Below are 17,698 nucleotides of genomic sequence, written 5' to 3'. Positions count from 1 at the left end.
TGATTGACTGTAGAAAATACTCACCAATTTGCATCTTTTGCCTTGTTTTAATTAAAAATTGCCAATTCACTCGATCAAAGGCTTTCTCGGCATCTAGAAATATAAGCACTGCAGGGATTTGGTTATTCTTTCCCAAATATTCCAGTATATTAACAATTTGTCTTACATTACTTCTCATTTGTCTCCCTTGTATAAAACCAGTTTGATCATTATGAATCAGTTGCTGAGTAACCAACATTAACCTATTCGCTAATATTTTTGTAAAATTTTTATAATCTATATTGAGTAATGATATAGGTCTATAATTTTTTGGTTGACTAAGATCTTGATCTTCTTTAGGTATCAAAGAAATGAAAGCTGTCTTCCAAGATGGAGGTACCTTTCCTTCCACTTGGATTTTATTAAATAATTCCTTAAGGGGTTCTACCATTTCTAATTGTAAGTTTTTGTAATAAACCACTGTCAGACCATCTGTACCTGGTGCTTTCCCAGCCTTTAGCTGTTTAATTACCTGGAGGATTTCCCCCAAGTTTAATGGTTGATTCAATCTCCCCCTCTGCTCCTCCTTGACTATTGGTATTTTTTCTTTGTCCAAGCATCTATCTATATCTAAGCCTTGTATTTTATCACCCCTGTACAATCCTGTAAAAAATTCAAGGAAGGCCTTTTGAATCATATCCTGTTGATAAACCTCTTTCCCTTTATAATATATTTTCGGTATATTACGAGATTTCTGTTTCTTCCTGGTCAAATATGCTAGCCATCTACCTGGTTTATTTGCATTACAGAAAGTATTATGTTTTGCATATAACAAATTAGTAGCCACCTGATCTGACATCAGCATATTAAATTGTGCTCGTAATAGGGTAATTGCATCTTTAATCTTCTTATCTCCTGGGTTTAGTATTAACTACTGTTCTTTCTTCCTAATCTCTTCGTCTAGTTCCTTTCTTTTTTTCCCCTGTCTTCGTCTATATAATTTATTTAAATTTATTAGGACTCCTCGCATGTACACTTTACTTGCATCCCAAACCATTTCCATAGATGTACCCTTATTCATGTTAAAAACAAAATATTCTCTCAACAGTTTTTTACATTCATTAACATTTTTCTCATATCTAAATAAATTTTCATTTAATCTCCAACACCTTCTAGATTCCCTCCCAAATTCCAATTCAATCCAAACCGGGTTATGATCTGTTAAGGCTCTGGAATATATCTTCGTCTTCTTTACCCTAGAAAGCAACTCAGTTGTTGTTAATATGAAATCAATCCTGGAAAAAGATTGATGTCTATCAGAAAAAAATGTAAAGTCCTGTTCTCTTGCATTTCTTTCTCGCCAGATATCTCTTAGCTCCATATTATCCATCATATCAAAAAAAGACTTACGTAGTTTCGCTCGCGTTTGGATGTTTTGCAGGAGACCCTTCTTATCTTTCTTAGTGTTCAAAACTCCATTCCAGTCACCCATTAATATGCAAGATCTATAGTCCTATTGTATTAATTTAGTATGGAGCATTTTGTAAAATTTGTCTTGTTGTTGATTGGGAGCATATATTCCCATTAAAAGTATCTTTTTCCCTTCTAATGCAAGTTCTATTGCAACATATCTTCCTTGGGAGTCTGCTTCAATTAGTTCGGCTTTCATGTCCTTTCTTAGGTATATAACTATACTGTTTTTCTTCACTGAGGCAGAGGCTACAAAGTGTTGTCCAAGTCTTGCATTCATCAAATATTTCTGGTCAGTTGTTCTAATATGTGACTCTTGTAGGCAAATTATATCATTCTTAAATTGTTTCAGATAATGGTATATTTTATTCCTTTTCTGTGGTGAATTTAAGCCATTGACGTTCCAAGTTAAAAATTTAATTGTCTTCTTTAGCTCCCTGAAGCTTTTTAAAGAGCCGTCTGGAAATCCTGTAGTTTGGCTTTCGGCCTGGCTTCTCCCACCACTTCTGAGCTGGAATCTGTAGCTTCTTTAGCTGTTGCATAAGTTTGTTGCAAAACTTGTTCCTTCCTTAACTCTTGTTCCATACGCCTAGTGACCACATGGGTTTGTCTTTGCTCCTTTGCTCCTTCTAGTTCCAGCAGAGGTATCCGAACTTGGTCCACCAACAATGATCTTTGGGTATCTTGCTGTCTGTTCTGTCCTTCTTGCTCTCTTTCTCTAGGTCCTGGAGGGGGGGATGTCCAGCCTTCAGTATATTGCTGTAAAAATCTTTAGCCTTCCATACTGAGTTAGTTGACCACTAATCTGGCTGGAGCTTCCCATCTGAATTGTAACTGACAGTTTTTGAGTTCATCCACTAAGAAGGCATAGTCTTTTCTAGATCTCAATATTTTGGGTGGTATTTCCTTCAGAACTATCACCTCCTGGCCCCCAATTTGCAACTTGGTTTTATAGGACCAAATGGCAAAATACACCACAATGTCCCTTGGAAGTTGTTTCTGTCTGGCAAACCATGAATTAACACAATGTATCTTGTCAATTTGCCAGTCAAAGTCCCCTCCTGGCCATCCCATCAGTTAATCAAAGGCTTCTGAGAAAATCTCCTTCAGATTTTCTTGGTTTTTCTCTTTAAGGCCCCTTATTCTTAAAGCAAATTCCATCTGTCTATATTGCAACATTATAATTTCATTTTCTGCATCATCAACCTTGCCTTGAACCACATCCATTTTCATTACTAGGTTAATATTAGAATCACTAAGATCTTCCAGTTTATCCTCCATTCCTGATACATAGCCAGATAAGCATTTAAAAGCATCTAAAATATCATCTCTAATTTCTTGATTACGGATCTGGACCCAATCCAAGACTTCTTCCGATATCTCCTTGAAAGCAACAGAAATCTTTTCCTGTATTTTAATTTCCATCGTGGCTGCATGATCTTTTAAAGCATCATTTAATACTTTTTGCAATATTTCTTGAGTCAAAGGTTTCCCAGCAGGAGGGAGGGTTGAGGGGGGGCAGCAATGACTGTAATTAGTTGTTGGAGCAGGTGAACTCCCTGCGCTCTTCGAGCTGATAGGTGGTTTAATTTGCTTAGAAGCCGTTTCCTCAGTTAATCTTATCTTGCACCCAATTAATAAATCCAGGCAAGCTGCTTGTTCAGTTATTACTCTGTAGTTTGCTAATAAATCACTGCTGATTTAATGATCTTTAAATGATCTTGAGCTCTATAATAGTTTGAGCTCTGTGAAAGTCTGTAACATCACAGCACAACCCCACCTACAAAACTCTTCGGCGCCATCTTTGTCTTTCTGCCACGTAGTTAATTAGAAGGAATTTTTAGAAGAATGGAGTTAAAGTCTAATACATACAATTGGAAGTTCTCCAGTATTTGGTTGCCTGTGTTGGATTCAGGTGTAAATCAATCATTGAGCAAGGGGTGGACATATCCCTTCGTTCTGCAAAAAGACAGAAAAAATCCGGGGTGCGGAGTTCGCTGGGTTGTAGGGAGGCTCACACATTCCACACCCCGGATTTATCTCCTGGGGGAGGTTAGTGGGGCACTTCCCAAGCCCAGCTTCTCACCTCTCCTTCTAAAGGAGAGGTAATCAATCTGTCAAACAGCTGATGGATGCTGTTTAGACAGCTTAATGCAGCCTCGGGGCTGGAGCTGCTAAAAAAGAAACAGCTCCTTCAGGCAACGCCCAAACTGGAAGCCAACGAGTAGATATATAGATATTGGTGATTAACAAATTCCAATAGGATTCATCAGTGGCTAATATCCCTTTCTCTTCCCTTCCCAGTATGCAAGTAAGTGGTTGCTGCTGAGTGGAAGAGAAAACAAGGGACTGCAAGAGTGGCTAGGAAACTGTCACAGAATGTTCAAAATGATCAACATGTGGCTATAGCAGCAGCAGCTCAGCAATGCTTAAGCAGCCAGAATTTTTCAAATTTCATTTCCTCAATTTTGGATGTATTATGTAAGTTAGTCCATTTGGGGTACCTTGATTCAAAAATTGTTGCCAATTGTAATGCATTGTTTTTTCCAGTTAAAAGTTATAAGATTAGAGTTCTAGTAGTATGTAGATAATAGGAGGTGGGAGAGACAAGAAAGGTAGAGTGATAGACAGCATAAACAATCAAGAAGACAAAAACAGGTCTTTCTTTCTTTCTTTCTTTCTTTTTCTTTCTTTCTTTTCTTTCCCATGCTTCCATATTACCTCGAATTTGACTGAAGATATTTGAAGCTACCTAAGTGGTTTCACTTAGATGAATTAGGTGGTCTTCTTACTTTGGATAAATAAATCAGTTCAATTTCATCTAAATCCATTTTGCACTGCTCAGGTCCCTTAGATGTAATAATAATCTCAAAGATTTGCTTGATTAGATTCCTACCCCCAAAAAAGATCAAGTTAGAAAGCATATTAGCTTTCTTTTTGTTCAATATTTATGTTAACTTTGTGGCATAATCCTTAACCAATAAAAAGATTTATCCTTATATGCTAACCATAAGAAACTCGATCTATAGTCAACTTTCTGAATACTGATGATATGGCAGTCTTTTTGACAGGTTTAGTAGATTTATAAGATGGTTTCAAATTTTTCTTTCTATTATGTTGAGGAAAGCCTAACCATAAATTACAGAAAAATAAAGACCATGTCTTTTCAAAGAGATGTACAGTAGGTGAGAGATTAATGGAAATTACATGGAATAGTCCAAGACCTTTAAATATGTTGGGAGCATCTTCCATGCTTGAGGCACCTGGAATATGAAAGGAAAATCAGCAGCAGAAAGAGCACAAAAAGAAGTGAAGCTATCTCTTCTATGTCTCTCTCTCTCTCTCTCTCTCTCTCTCTCTCTCTCTCTCTCTCTCTCTCTCTCTCTCTCTCTCTCTCTCTGTAGGTAGGTAGGTAGGTAGGTAGGTAGGTAGGTAGGTAGGTAGGTAGGTAGGTAGGTAGGTACATATGTACGTACATACAAAGCTAACTTCATTTTTTTACCTTTTAATTGCTTGATCTTTACATAGACCTTAAATCTGTACCTTAAAGACCACTGGCTGCTTTGGATTGTCAAGAGACAACAAAACCTTGGTGTTTTGATAACTTAAATAAAGACATTAACTTCCCCATAACTGAAAATGGCAATTAAGGCCAAATGGAAATGGCAAGACCCCAAATACACCATCTTTCTATTAATTAAAGATAAGTTTGGTAAAAGGTAATTCATCCATTCAACCATTCAAGGGCTATTTTGTTTAATTGGAAATTTGCACAAAAAGTCTTACCCAAGTACTTGCTATGTCTCTACTGATATTTCCTTTGAGAAAGGAGTGAAAAAAGCTGCATTCTGGCCTTTCTTGGTCTTAATATTTATGCAAAGTCTGTCATCATATTTACCAAAGAAGAATCCCACACTGATAAACTTTAGAATTTGGCTTGAATACATTAAAATCTATTTATGACAGGGTCAGCAGGAATGCAGGGGCATAATAGGCCTTTTTCATACTAAAGGAAAGCAGACAAGAATCTGGTATTGCAAAATTCAATGACTCTCCAAAATTTAATGTTACTTATTCTGTCCTTTTAACTGCCTCCATAAGGACCAGTGGAGTGATACCAGCTACATGCCAGGGAGATGACAGTTTCAAAGAGATTCATAAAAGTGTTATTTCATATATCTTGCTATATCTGGAATACAATGCTTTATTTAGAAGCTGGAATGATCCCATTGGAATCTAAGGTCTGAATTTGCTGACTCTATGTCTGATTCAAGCTTTGATAACACCCTTGACCATCACAATCCTTCTAGTTGTTGTTATTTCTTTATGGAAAACCAAGATCCAGAAGGTTCATAACTGACAAAAGCTGTTTCTTAGTTTGTTTAATGTCTTGCCCTCTGAATATTGAAGTGGAGTTATAACAATATTCTTTTTAAAGTGCAAACTTTTCCCCATGAGCTGAAAGAATCTACGATTCTAGCTCAAATGCTCCTTTGTTATCCTTTCTATAGCAATGTGCATCCTACCCTCATAACTTTCCTTGCAATGAGTTTAAATTCTTCTATGATGAGTTTCTTCGGAAGTGTTGCATTATTTCCTTCAGTTTAATAATTTTAATATCCTAGTATTTCATTTGCAAAGCAGTTTTCTAATTTAGTTTTAATATTCTACTACTTGTACTTACAGTGTCTTGCAGTTTGAAGCATTTTATTTCTATTAATATTATTAAATATACTATTTAATGGTAAATACTCTATAAATCTTATTTTGATATATCTGTATATAAATTTGAGCTTTGTAAAAATTACAAATATATAAAATGCTAGTTAATGACTATAATAAATGCATTACTATTCCATAATAATTCTTGAAATGTATTCAACTCCTATACTTTTGTTCTGAATAAAAACTATAGTAAGATAGGGGGCAAAACTGTGAGTAATAGCTTTTCTATAACGGTCAACATTTTAAAAATATTGTAGTCCACATTTTTAAAATATTACAGTTTATATCATGCATAGACTGCATTTCTTGTTCTAAGATGTGTGCCAGTTGTGTGATTGGATTCAGGAAAGAATACTCCCATATATCATGTGCATACTATTCTTTTTGTAGAAAGATTGCTGGGAGATATAAAGAAACCCTGATAGTTTTACTAGAAAAAAGAAGAAAGTGGCCAGTGAATAACTTTTACAGGCCTTCAAAAACTGTATAAAGACATGAATATTTCTTGGAAGTTGCATGGTAACTGCAGGCAGTATGACTATAGAAAACTGTGAGTTGACAATTTATGTATTAGAAGCATTGATGCTTTAACATAATCTGCTCTTATCATGTGTTACTTGGATTATTACAGTCTAATACAGAGGGGAAATATATGTCCCTCCCGATATTTTTCGATGACACATTCCATAAACTCTGTGTTTTAGTTATACTAGCTAGATTTGACAGGAATTAAGTTCAACAATATCTGCAGGGCTGTGATTATCTTCCTCTGTTCTTATAGATGCCTTTGATCACCAAGGAATCTACTTTTCTCAAGTATGTGGATAATTCTATAGAGCATACACTGACATTCCAAGATTATCCTCAAGTTTTACTCTAATTCAAATAAAACTGAAATTCTGGTTGAATATTTTTCTGATGAACCATACAAGCAAGGGTATAACATACAGGCCTTTCTTGGCATAGAAAGATGAATGGATTGTGTGACTTTTGTACATTTTAAAATCTTAATCTAAACTTTCATGTTCTAAACAACAGATATAAAAATATTCTGTAACAGTAACTGTAAAACAATAGTACAAACCTTTATTCATTGCTTTTTAAAAAATAGCAGCAAAGATTTTGAGCCCCAAGCATTTTGTTTCTGATGAATGCCAACCAGTGCAAATGAATGATTATCCTGTCAATCTGGTGCAAAATGTCTGATATTTGTTGCTTAACTTCAGAATGAAAAATAGGACCTGTCTTTAAGAAGGTTTCACCTATCCTCCAGAAATGATGACTAGTATTACAGTAGTTGAAGTTCAACATATGAAGGGGATCAACATAATGGAGAAGGCTGATTTAGACAATCATGTGTTCTAAATGTGAGAAAAAGTTATAGAATTCTTTGTTGAATTACTTCTGCCATATCCTCATCTAACCTAGCTTTCTACTTCCAGAAAGTAGTACTAGGCACATTTATAAGATCACTGCAAATAAAGACCAGTACACTCCATAAACAAATTGATCAAGGGCCAGGATGGCGAATACTGAAAAACTCTGACATCTGTAGTTCAGCAACTGGATGATCACCAATGTTTTACGGTGAGTTAGAAATGGGGGAAGAACATATATAATGGATTATGTTTTTCATAGCATTCAAAAGGTTTATAATTTAAGGACATTGATGCATTAAATATAGCTATCGTGTAGAAGTAATGACATTTGTATTTTGCCTTTTTAAAAATATAATACAATAATACAATAGCAGAGTTGGAAGGGACCTTTAGATAATTAGATAAATAGATAGATAGATAGATAGATAGATAGATAGATAGATAGATAGATGATAGATAGATAGATATACACACACACATATACAATACAATACAATACAAAAGCAGAGTTGTAAGGTACCTTGGAGGTCTTCTAGTACAACCTCCTGCCTAGGCAGGAAACCCTATACCGTTTCAGACAGATGGCTATCCAACATCTTCTTAAAAACTTCCAGTGTTGGGGCATTATTTGCTATCCATCTTGCTGCAGGGACTCTTTTATATGCATGCTGCAACCTTTGAACTAATCTTGATTCTTACCAGTGTACATCCATTGGTTAGCCTTTTCTTCAGAAATTAATAGGAACTTACATAGGGAGTTTCAGTTCATGTTTCCTACCCTTAGAAAGCTGTGAAGTTGGATGTATTCAGGAGAGAAGCTAATATCGGTAAGTGAGTTTCCATAAGTGAGGATGTATCAGCAACTGAATTCTAGTCTGCCTATAAAATAATGTTCACTTTCTTCTGGAATAGGGACATTTCAAAAATAGTTCAATTGTTTCCTGAAAATAAATCTTTTGGAGCAGGAATCAATTCAAAGTGTTCTGGAGTCAAACTATAATTGGAAACTGGAAAATAATTTCTGTTCCAAAACATAATCTGACTGGCTAAAAGTTGAATCAACCTTCCATTCTTCCAAGGTTGGTAAAATGAGGATCCAGATTTCAGGGTGCAATATGCTAACTCTGTAAACTGCTTAGAAAGTGTTGTTAATCACTATGAAGTGGCATATAGGTCTAAGTGCTATTGCTATTGCCAGATTAGTGCATAATTGAGAAAAAAATGATTTTGAATATCCCTACTTATAACTTCATTAAACAAACCGGATATATTTTATTTCATTTCCTGAATTTTATCTTTTCTTCACATATACTGTATTTTTCGGAGTATAAGATGCACCTTTTTCCCTCAAAAAGAGGCTAAAAATCTGGGTGTGTCTTGTACACTGAATACAGAATCTTTTGCCTCCTGAAACCCCATTCCCTTTACCAAAATGGCCGTGCATAGCCTTTAGGAGACTTTCAGAGTGCTCTTGGGGACTGGGGAGGGCAGAAATGAGCTAAAAAGGGGGCCATTTTTTGCTCAATTTTGCTCCCCCCAGCCCCTAGGAGCACTCTATAAGTCTCCTAAAGGCTATGCATGTGCCTTTTTTTTGGCAAAAATGGGCGCAGTTTTGTGACAAATGGGCCTTTTTTATTCGTTTTTGGGGGGCATCTCCTGAGGAGGAGCACTCTACAAGCCTCCTAAAGGCTATTCATGCCCTTAAAAAAACAAAAACAAACCAGGCCTGTTTTCACGAAAAGCAGGCCATTTTTGGGACGTCTGCAGAGTGCAATAACTTTTCTTAAAATTTGCCTCTTCAAAATCTTGGTGCGTCTTATACTCCGAAAAATATGGCATTTTATGTCATAATTGTATTACAGTATATAATTATGAAACATGTTGTCAGGGTTCCAACTGATACTCTAATTAAATCATGAGCCTTGAACCAAGCTTCAAAGAAATCCAGTTATTTATTAGGAACTTCATCCGGGCACATTCCCGCTCTGACCCCACATAATTTATGGTCCCAATCATTACCCTGTTTTCCCCCTACCCCTAGCGTGTGTCATCAGCCACATTTGCCAGTGGGGCAATTTGATGGGTTGTAGAGGTCACTGCCCTCCGGGCTGCTATAAGTAACTCTGGGATAAAGCCTTGAGAGAGATAAGTCTGGAATGTGCATCTGTCTTTTGCTGCCATGTGGTTTCATCAGTTTCCCATCCTCCCCTTTCCTATGGCAACTCAAAAGCAGGTCAGGGATGCTTTGCGAGTTGGAATTCAGCTCCTCTCACTTCCTGAAGGGGACTTGTATGCACCTGGTTTCCCTATATCTAAAGACAGTCTGTCAATTGAGTAGTCTCTAAATGTCCATTTTTCTAAATGCAAAGATGGATGTCCTTAATATTTAACATTCTATTATCTTGATATTTTATATTGAATAATAAATGAACAATAAAATTACCATATATATCTATTTATATTGCTTGGACAGTTATCAGGGGAGTATTGTCATAACCTTGAAAAAGGAACGAAAGAGCAATTTAATAAACATCAACTGAGCCCTGAATAAGAAAAAGGGCTCAGAAAGATGCTTAAGATAAACTCCCAGAATTGTTTTTGGTCTAAGAAGAAGCAGGGGCAATGCTGTCAGACTTTTCAGATTCTGTTAATATATCCTACAACAATAAAACAGAATTCTAGTCATCTTTTCCATGTATGTTTTTAACTTAACCTGCCATAATTTAAGAGACTGATTGTTACAACGCCCACAACTAAATAAAACATAGATGTAGCAGAAAACATTTTTTAAACATGGGAAAAGGGAAAACCAAGATCAGTAGTGTACCACATTCATTTTGCCATAAATTATTGATACAAATAAAAATAGAGAAATAAAACATTACATGTATTGAGGTATAGATAATTTAGTTCTCAATATTAAGATAAGCATTTTGAGAATATATTAGATGTTCCTTTATTAAAAACATGAAAAACAACTGGCTCTTATCACTTTTTGTCAATAAAGGTTTATCTTGTTTTGAAAACATGGTCAATATCCTTGATTCTTTAACAAAGATGATTTCCACACAGAATTAAATTACTTCCTAGTTAGGTACCATTTTGATAACTAGAAGAAATTCTCTCATACAAATATGCCACGGTGTGTAGACATACCTGAATAAAGATATATTCATCTTGGACAACAAGTGAACTTGTATCAATGGAGTCCAAAAAAGGTCCATTCCTGGTGGTCTCTGAACATTCTTGAATCCTGCAAGTTATATAATGGGCATCTGTATGAAAAAGATAACCTTGTATGAAAAAACATTGACCGACAATTTGTTATGGAAATAAAGCAAATATTATATATTTTGCCATGGCCAAGTTCATACTCCTTATTTTTTCATGTTGACCATGCCATTCTATCGCCTATTTCTGAAATCACTGTTTTCTTTCTTCCATTTTTAAGCTCCCAATTAGGTATTGCCTGAGCAATGCATCCATATCATTTTTTTTTAAAATCAGTTTTAGGTGTAGGTGAAAAGTAAATTCCCTGCTCTTTTTTTAATTAAAAAGTCTTACTGAAATTTTGCTGGATAAGGCCTGGGAATAGAAGTAGGATTAATTTGCTTTAAAGGTAAATGAGGTGGTGAGAGATTCTTTTCTCCTCTTCACTGAACAGTGAGACATTTTGGCACGCATAAGCATTTATTTAAGTATTTTTACCTTGCAAGAACTATAAAGTGCTCCAAAGCAGTCTAAGAAACTCCAGAAGGTAATGCTTTTTCTGATGCCACTTTAAGCAAATCAAACTACTTTTCTATGTCCACTGCATTCATCTGTTAAAGCCTGTGACTTATGATAGGTTAACAGGACTTTGCATCACAATATTGGGTGTATTTCATTTCAATTCCTATTACAAATCATTCAGCATTTTGTTTTATCCTCAAAAGTACAATGCAATGTTACAATGCAATTAATGTTTTTTCATACATTTCATTTATGCTGAATATCCAAGCTTCTTATCCACAAAGGCAAAAATTGTATCTATATAGTCTTGCACTATTCATTGCTTAAGTTCAGAGACTTCGTGGCACGACATAACCGCGAAAGTCAAAAGCGCGCCGACAACACCGTGGCGCTAAAACCGCGATGTCAAAAGCGCCCGACAACAGCGCGCCGACAACAGCGCGCCGACAGAAGCGCGATTTAACTTAAGGTAAGGTTTAGGGTTAGGTTTAGGTTTAGGTTTAGGGTTAGGGTTAGGGTTAGGGTTAGGATTAGGGTTAGGGTTAGGTTTAGTTAGGTTTAGGGTTAGGTTTAGGGTTATTTTTAGGGTTATGTTACAGCGCGCTTCTGTCGGCGCACTGTTGTCGGTGCGCTGTTGTCGCACGGTTTTGACGGCGTGGTTTTGTCACCGCGCTTTAGTGACACACGCTTTAGTCGACCGCGGTTTTGTGGTGGAACCCAGAGACTTTCCATCTTCTAGGAAACAACTATCTCTAACTCCACCGATACATTGTAGTGTCCATCAAAAGATACTATTAGCAAGATTTAACACCATCATTCTTACTGACTTTTCATTATTCTAAAATGCAACAATAAACATATTTTTAAATTACATTAGTTGTCAGAAGTTTGTTGGGTTCAACTATGCAGATTATGATTTTTCTGAGGAATCTAGCTACATAATCATAAAAGACTGAGCAGCAAACATACACAGTTTAATTATATGATTTAAAAATCATTATTTTAGATGTTGATGATCAGACTATAAAGCAAAGTGTCATTACAAATACATATCAATTGTATTGTATTTCTTCTTGATCTTATAAGAATTAGGCATTACAATAACCAGATTGACCCAGACTGGATCCTATTACAAGAATAAATAATAATTAATTCTTCACTGAACATAATAGAGTCTGAGATAAATTTACTATTTATATATCAGTACATAAATACATGCATACACACATTCATATATACTACTGCAGCAATTAGGTATTAAAAGGGTAATTTCTTGTATCTAGAATTTATGGAACTATCCACCATATGTTATCCATAGTTCAACGATTATGATATAAAATTAGTTTACCATAGTTTCTTAAAATGTGACTCAAAGATTTAAGCACTAAACTGATAGAGACTGGGCTAAATTTGGATTTGTTATCAATAATATATGAAAATATTCGATACTGCATAGGAGTATCATTCTGTATCATTCTGGCATATTTTCACTAAAAATCCAATCTAAAGATACCTTCTTATTTTTCACAGGGACATGGGACAAATTCTACTTCCTCAGACTTCTTTTCCATCTTTTTTCCTTATTTAAGCTTATATCTCATCTATTCATTCAGGAATATATACCTAAGGTAACCAGATTTTCAGATTGGTAAAGAGGGACACCATTGACGGGGGGGGGGGGGCTCAGGACACTGAAAGCATCATAAATATGAATCTGTTGCCAAACATCAAAATTTTGATCATGTGACCATGAGGATGCTTCAACGGTCGCTAAGTGTGAAAAATGGTCATCAGTCACTTTTTTCAATGCCGTTGTAACTTTGGTCACTAAATGAACTGTTTGAAAGCTAAAGCTAGCTTGCATTATGCTAGCTTACATTTTCAAGAGAGAGAAGCTAAATTCCTTATTAGAATTGAAATAGAAATGAGTAGAGTAGAGTAGAGTAGAGTAGAGTAGAGTAGAGTAGAGTAGAGTAGAGTAGAGTAGAGTAGAGTAGAGTAGAATCGTTTATTACCCAAGTGTGATTGGACACACAAGGAATTTGTCTACATAAATAAAATACAATACAATACATTCATCAAGAATCATAAGCTACAACACTTAGTGATAGTCTCTCTCTCTCTCTCTCTCTCTCTCTCACACACACACACACACACACACACACACACTCACACACACACACACAAATACACACACACTCCTCCTCTGGATTCAATGGGGTTTAGGAAATCCCCCCACCTCACACACTCCCTCTTTCTTTCTCTGTTCCCTCCTCTGGATTCAATGGGGTTTAGGAAATCCCCCCACCTCACACACTTCCTCTTTCTTTCTCTCTTCCCTCCTCTGGATTCAATGGGGTTTAGGAAATCCCCCCCACCTTACACATTCCCTCTTTCTTTCTCTCTTCTCTCCTCTGGATTCAATGGGGTTTAGGAAATCCCCCCACCTCACACACTCCCTCTTTCTTTCTCTCTTCCCTCCTCTGGATTCAATGGGGTTTAGGAAATCCCCCATCCTCACACACTCCCCCCCTCTCTCTTCCCTCCTCTGGATTCAATGAGGTTTAGGAAATCCCCCCACCTCACACACTCCCTCTTTCTTTCTCTCTTCCCTCCCCTGGATTCAATGGGTTTTAGGAAATCCCCCCACCTCACACACTCCCTCTTTCTTTCTCTCTTCCCTCCTCTGGAGTCAATGGGGTTTAGGAAATCCCCCATCCTCACACACTCCCTCCTTCTTTCTCTCTTCCTTCCTCTGGATTCAATGGGGTTTAGGAAATCCCCCCACCTCATACACTCCCTCTTTCTTTCTCTCTTCCCTCTTCTGGATTCAATGGGGTTTAGGAAATCCCCCCACCTCACACACTTCCTCTTTCTTTCTCTCTTCCCTCCTCTGGATTCAATGGGGTTTAGGAAATCCCCCCACCTTACACATTCCCTCTTTCTTTCTCTCTTCCCTCCTCTGGATTCAATGGGGTTTAGGAAATCCCCCCACCTCACACACTCCCTCTTTCTTTCTCTCTTCCCTCCTCTGGATTCAATGGGGTTTAGGAAATCCCCCATCCTCACACACTCCCCCCCCTCTCTCTTCCCTCCTCTGGATTCAATGGGGTTTAGGAAATCCCCCCACCTCACACACTCCCTCTTTCTTTCTCTCTTCCCTCCTGTGGATTCAATGAGGTTTAGGAAATCCCCCCCACCTCACACACTCCCTCTTTCTTTCTGTCTTCCCTCCCCTGGATTCAATGGGTTTTAGGAAATCCACCCACCTCACACACTCCCTCTTTCTTTCTCTCTTCCCTCCTATGGAGTCAATGGGGTTTAGGAAATCCCCCATCCTCACACACTCCCTCTTTCTTTCTCTCTTCCCTCCTCTGGATTCAATGGGGTTTAGGAAATCCCCCCCACCTCACACACTCCCTCTTTCTTTCTCTCTTCCCTCCTGTGAATTCAATGAGGTTTAGGAAATCCCCCCCACCTCACACACTCCCTCTTTCTTTCTCTCTTCCCTCCCCTGGATTCAATGGGTTTTAGGAAATCCACCCACCTCACACACTCCCTCTTTCTTTCTCTCTTCCCTCCTCTGGAGTCAATGGGGTTTAGGAAATCCCCCATCCTCACACACTCCCTCTTTCTTTCTCTCTTCCCTCTTCTAGATTCAATGGGCTTTAGGAAATCCCCCCACCTCACACACTCCCTCTTTCTTTCTCTCTTCCCTCCTCTGGATTCAATGGGGTTTAGGAAATCCCCCATCCTCACACACTCCCTCTTTCTTTCTCTCTTCCCTCCTCTGGATTCAATGGGGTTTAGGAAATCCCCCCACCTCACACACTCCCTCTTTCTTTCTCTCTTCCCTCTTCTGGATTCAATGGGGTTTAGGAAATCCCCCCCACCTCACACACTCCCTCTTTCTTTCTTTCTCTCTTCCCTCCTCTGGATTCAATGGGGTTTAGGAAATCCCCCCACCTCACACACTCCCTATTTCTTTCTCTCTTCCCTCCCCTGGATTCAATGGGGTTTAGGAAATCCCCCATCCTCACACACTCCCTCTTTCTTTCTCTCTCCCCTCCTCTGGATTCAATGGGATTTTCAGAAAATCCCCACTCCTGTGCACACACTCCCTCTTTCTCTCTCTCTCTCTCTCCCCTCATCTGGATTCAATGGGACTTTTAGAAAATCCCCACTCCTGTGCACACACTCCCTCTTTCTCTCTCTCTCTCCCCTCCTCTGGATTCAATGGGACTTTTAGAAAATCCCCACTCCTGTGCACACACTCCCTCTTTCTCTCTCTCTCTCCCCTCCTCTGGATTCAATGGGACTTTTAGAAAATCCCCACTCCTGTGCACACACTCCCTCTTTCTCTCTCTCTCTCTCTTTCTCTCTCCCCTCCTCTGGATTCAATGGGACTTTTAGAAAATCCCCACTCCTGTGCACACACTTCCTCTCTCTCTCTCTCTCCCCTCCTCTCCATTCAATGGGACTTTTAGAAAATCCTCCCTCCTGTGCACACAATCCCTCTTTCTCTCTCTCTCTCTTTCCTTAAATTCTGAAGCCTGAAGAGGGAAGAGGCTGAAAATAGTAAAGATCCTCAAGCATAAATTCTTCTGCTTTTGATTTGCATTAGTACTACAGCACATTTCTACTAAGCTCCTTTAAATCTATGCTTTTGATACACATACTGCTGCATAACATTCACTAAAGGATTCCATGTGTTATCATTTTTCCTAGCTGGGTCTTTGGTCCAATAAGTAAAAGAATTTGCAAGCATGTAGGTATGACATATGGCGAGCTCATGTAACTTGAGCCTGCCACTTGTTCCTCTGAAGCCACAGCCATTTCTTCCTCTGAAATCTCTTCTCTTCAAATCAAAGTCCTTTAAACATTATGCCAAGCAAATTGGAGTTCTACAATTCAGATCCTGTTTCAACCATGATAATTGGCAAATTTTTTTTTTACTACAACATGCCCTGCATATTTCATTATCTGGAACGTCATTGGAGGGATCAGGATGGGTCTTCAGCATTTTAAAAACAGGGATGCTGGAGCTAAAAACCTCAGTGTAAAATACTTAGGGCAAGAAAGAGTTGGAGAGACCCGTGCTGTTTGCGAGCTTGGAAAGCGGGGGATTATGCCGTCTTGGCCAGCTGATCCCCCACCCACCCACCCCACCCCCATCCTCTTTTCTCCGCCAGAACCCAGGCGGGGGGACTCGGCGGCAACCACCTCCATCCCCGCGCCTCAAACCCTCTTCCTCCCCTCCACTCCAAAACTCCTCAGGGCAGACGGTGAAGGAGAGGTGGAGGTAGAAGCGTTCAGTTTTTTAAAAAGACTGGGGAAAAAAAGAATTGAATTGAAAACAGTAACAAGAGAGACAAAAATCAGAGTATCCAAAAAAAACCCAACCCAACACTTTTTTTGTGTTGTTCTCCGCGCTTCGCTCCAGGATCCAGATGAGGAAGGCTACAGCCGTTCCCAAAACTTTTTCCCTCTCCCTCTTTCTCTCTCTTTCCCCCCACAAAAAGCAGGACGTAATAGAGCTGTTTCGAGTCCCGATCATTCGGGATCCATTCAGAATCCTCTCGCCGCCAAACTCTTAAAGCTTTATCAACTCTAAAACAAACCCCTTTTTCTCCCCTCTTCTCCTCTCCTTCGCTCGGTCACTCCCCCGAAGTTGAAACCTGAGTGGGGCAGCGATTCCCCTACGTGCTTCAGACACGTTGGAGAGAAGTGGGGTTCACCTCTCGCTTTCTCCCCGCAACTTTAAAGGAGCGCGCGCGCATGCGGCGTGGGGAAAACGCCTCCAAGCGGCCCCGCAGAAACAACCGTGGGAGAGAAAAAGACCTTTTCTTCTCTTTTTTTCCTTTCTTTTCCTTTCTTTCCTTTTCCTTTCTTTTCTTTCTCCCGCGGACACACGCCCCAAATTTTTGCCGATTCTTAACCGCCATTGGGGGGAGTGGAGAAAGTGGAAAAGGCAATATTCTATCCTATCTGGAATAACACGGGGGATTCTCAGTCATCCTGGAGCTCCCTTAACATCTCAGCTTTGCTGCCCAGCGCTGGCAGAGGGGGCGGCTCCCCCTCTGCTTGGAGCACCTGAGTTGGGCACCGCGTTACCCCTGCCCTGCCTACTCAGACCAGCTGAGCCTCCTGGACATGGCAGCAGCCCCAAGTACGCGGGATCTCAGCGTTTTTCACATCGGGGTGTGCTGCAAGAAGAGGGAGTGAGGTTAACATCTCAGCTTTGCTGCCCAGCACTGGCAGAGGGGAATTCCGTCTCGGCCTCGGGTGGCTGCTGCAGAAGCAGCGAGCTTTCCCCGCTGCATAGGGATGTGGGGAAAGGGCTCGGGCACCCAGTTTTCTCTCCCCCCTTCTTTCCTTCTCTCTCTCTGCTCTGGAAAAGGAGCAGCGCTCTG

At 39.0% G+C, this 17,698-nt stretch overlaps 1 protein-coding gene across 1 annotated transcript in view; it reads right to left on the bottom strand.

Annotated features, from left to right (window-relative positions):
• Nucleotides 1-17,698, bottom strand: part of SORCS3 (sortilin related VPS10 domain containing receptor 3) — a 716,202-nt gene that overhangs the window by 150,566 nt on the left and 547,938 nt on the right. The window contains exon 7 of the mRNA XM_087725809.1: nucleotides 10,710-10,828. Within this exon, the coding sequence (XP_087581935.1) occupies nucleotides 10,710-10,828 (119 nt within the window). The remainder of the gene's footprint in view (nucleotides 1-10,709; nucleotides 10,829-17,698) is intronic.

This window comes from Thamnophis sirtalis, unplaced genomic scaffold (assembly GCF_051295495.1).
Source record: "Thamnophis sirtalis isolate CommonGarterSnake01/CBP01778 unplaced genomic scaffold, rThaSir2_p1.2 scaffold_11, whole genome shotgun sequence".
NCBI lineage: Eukaryota > Metazoa > Chordata > Lepidosauria > Squamata > Natricidae > Thamnophis > Thamnophis sirtalis.
Note: the sequence above shows the minus strand (reverse complement) of the source record. Positions and strands in the feature narration are given on the sequence as shown.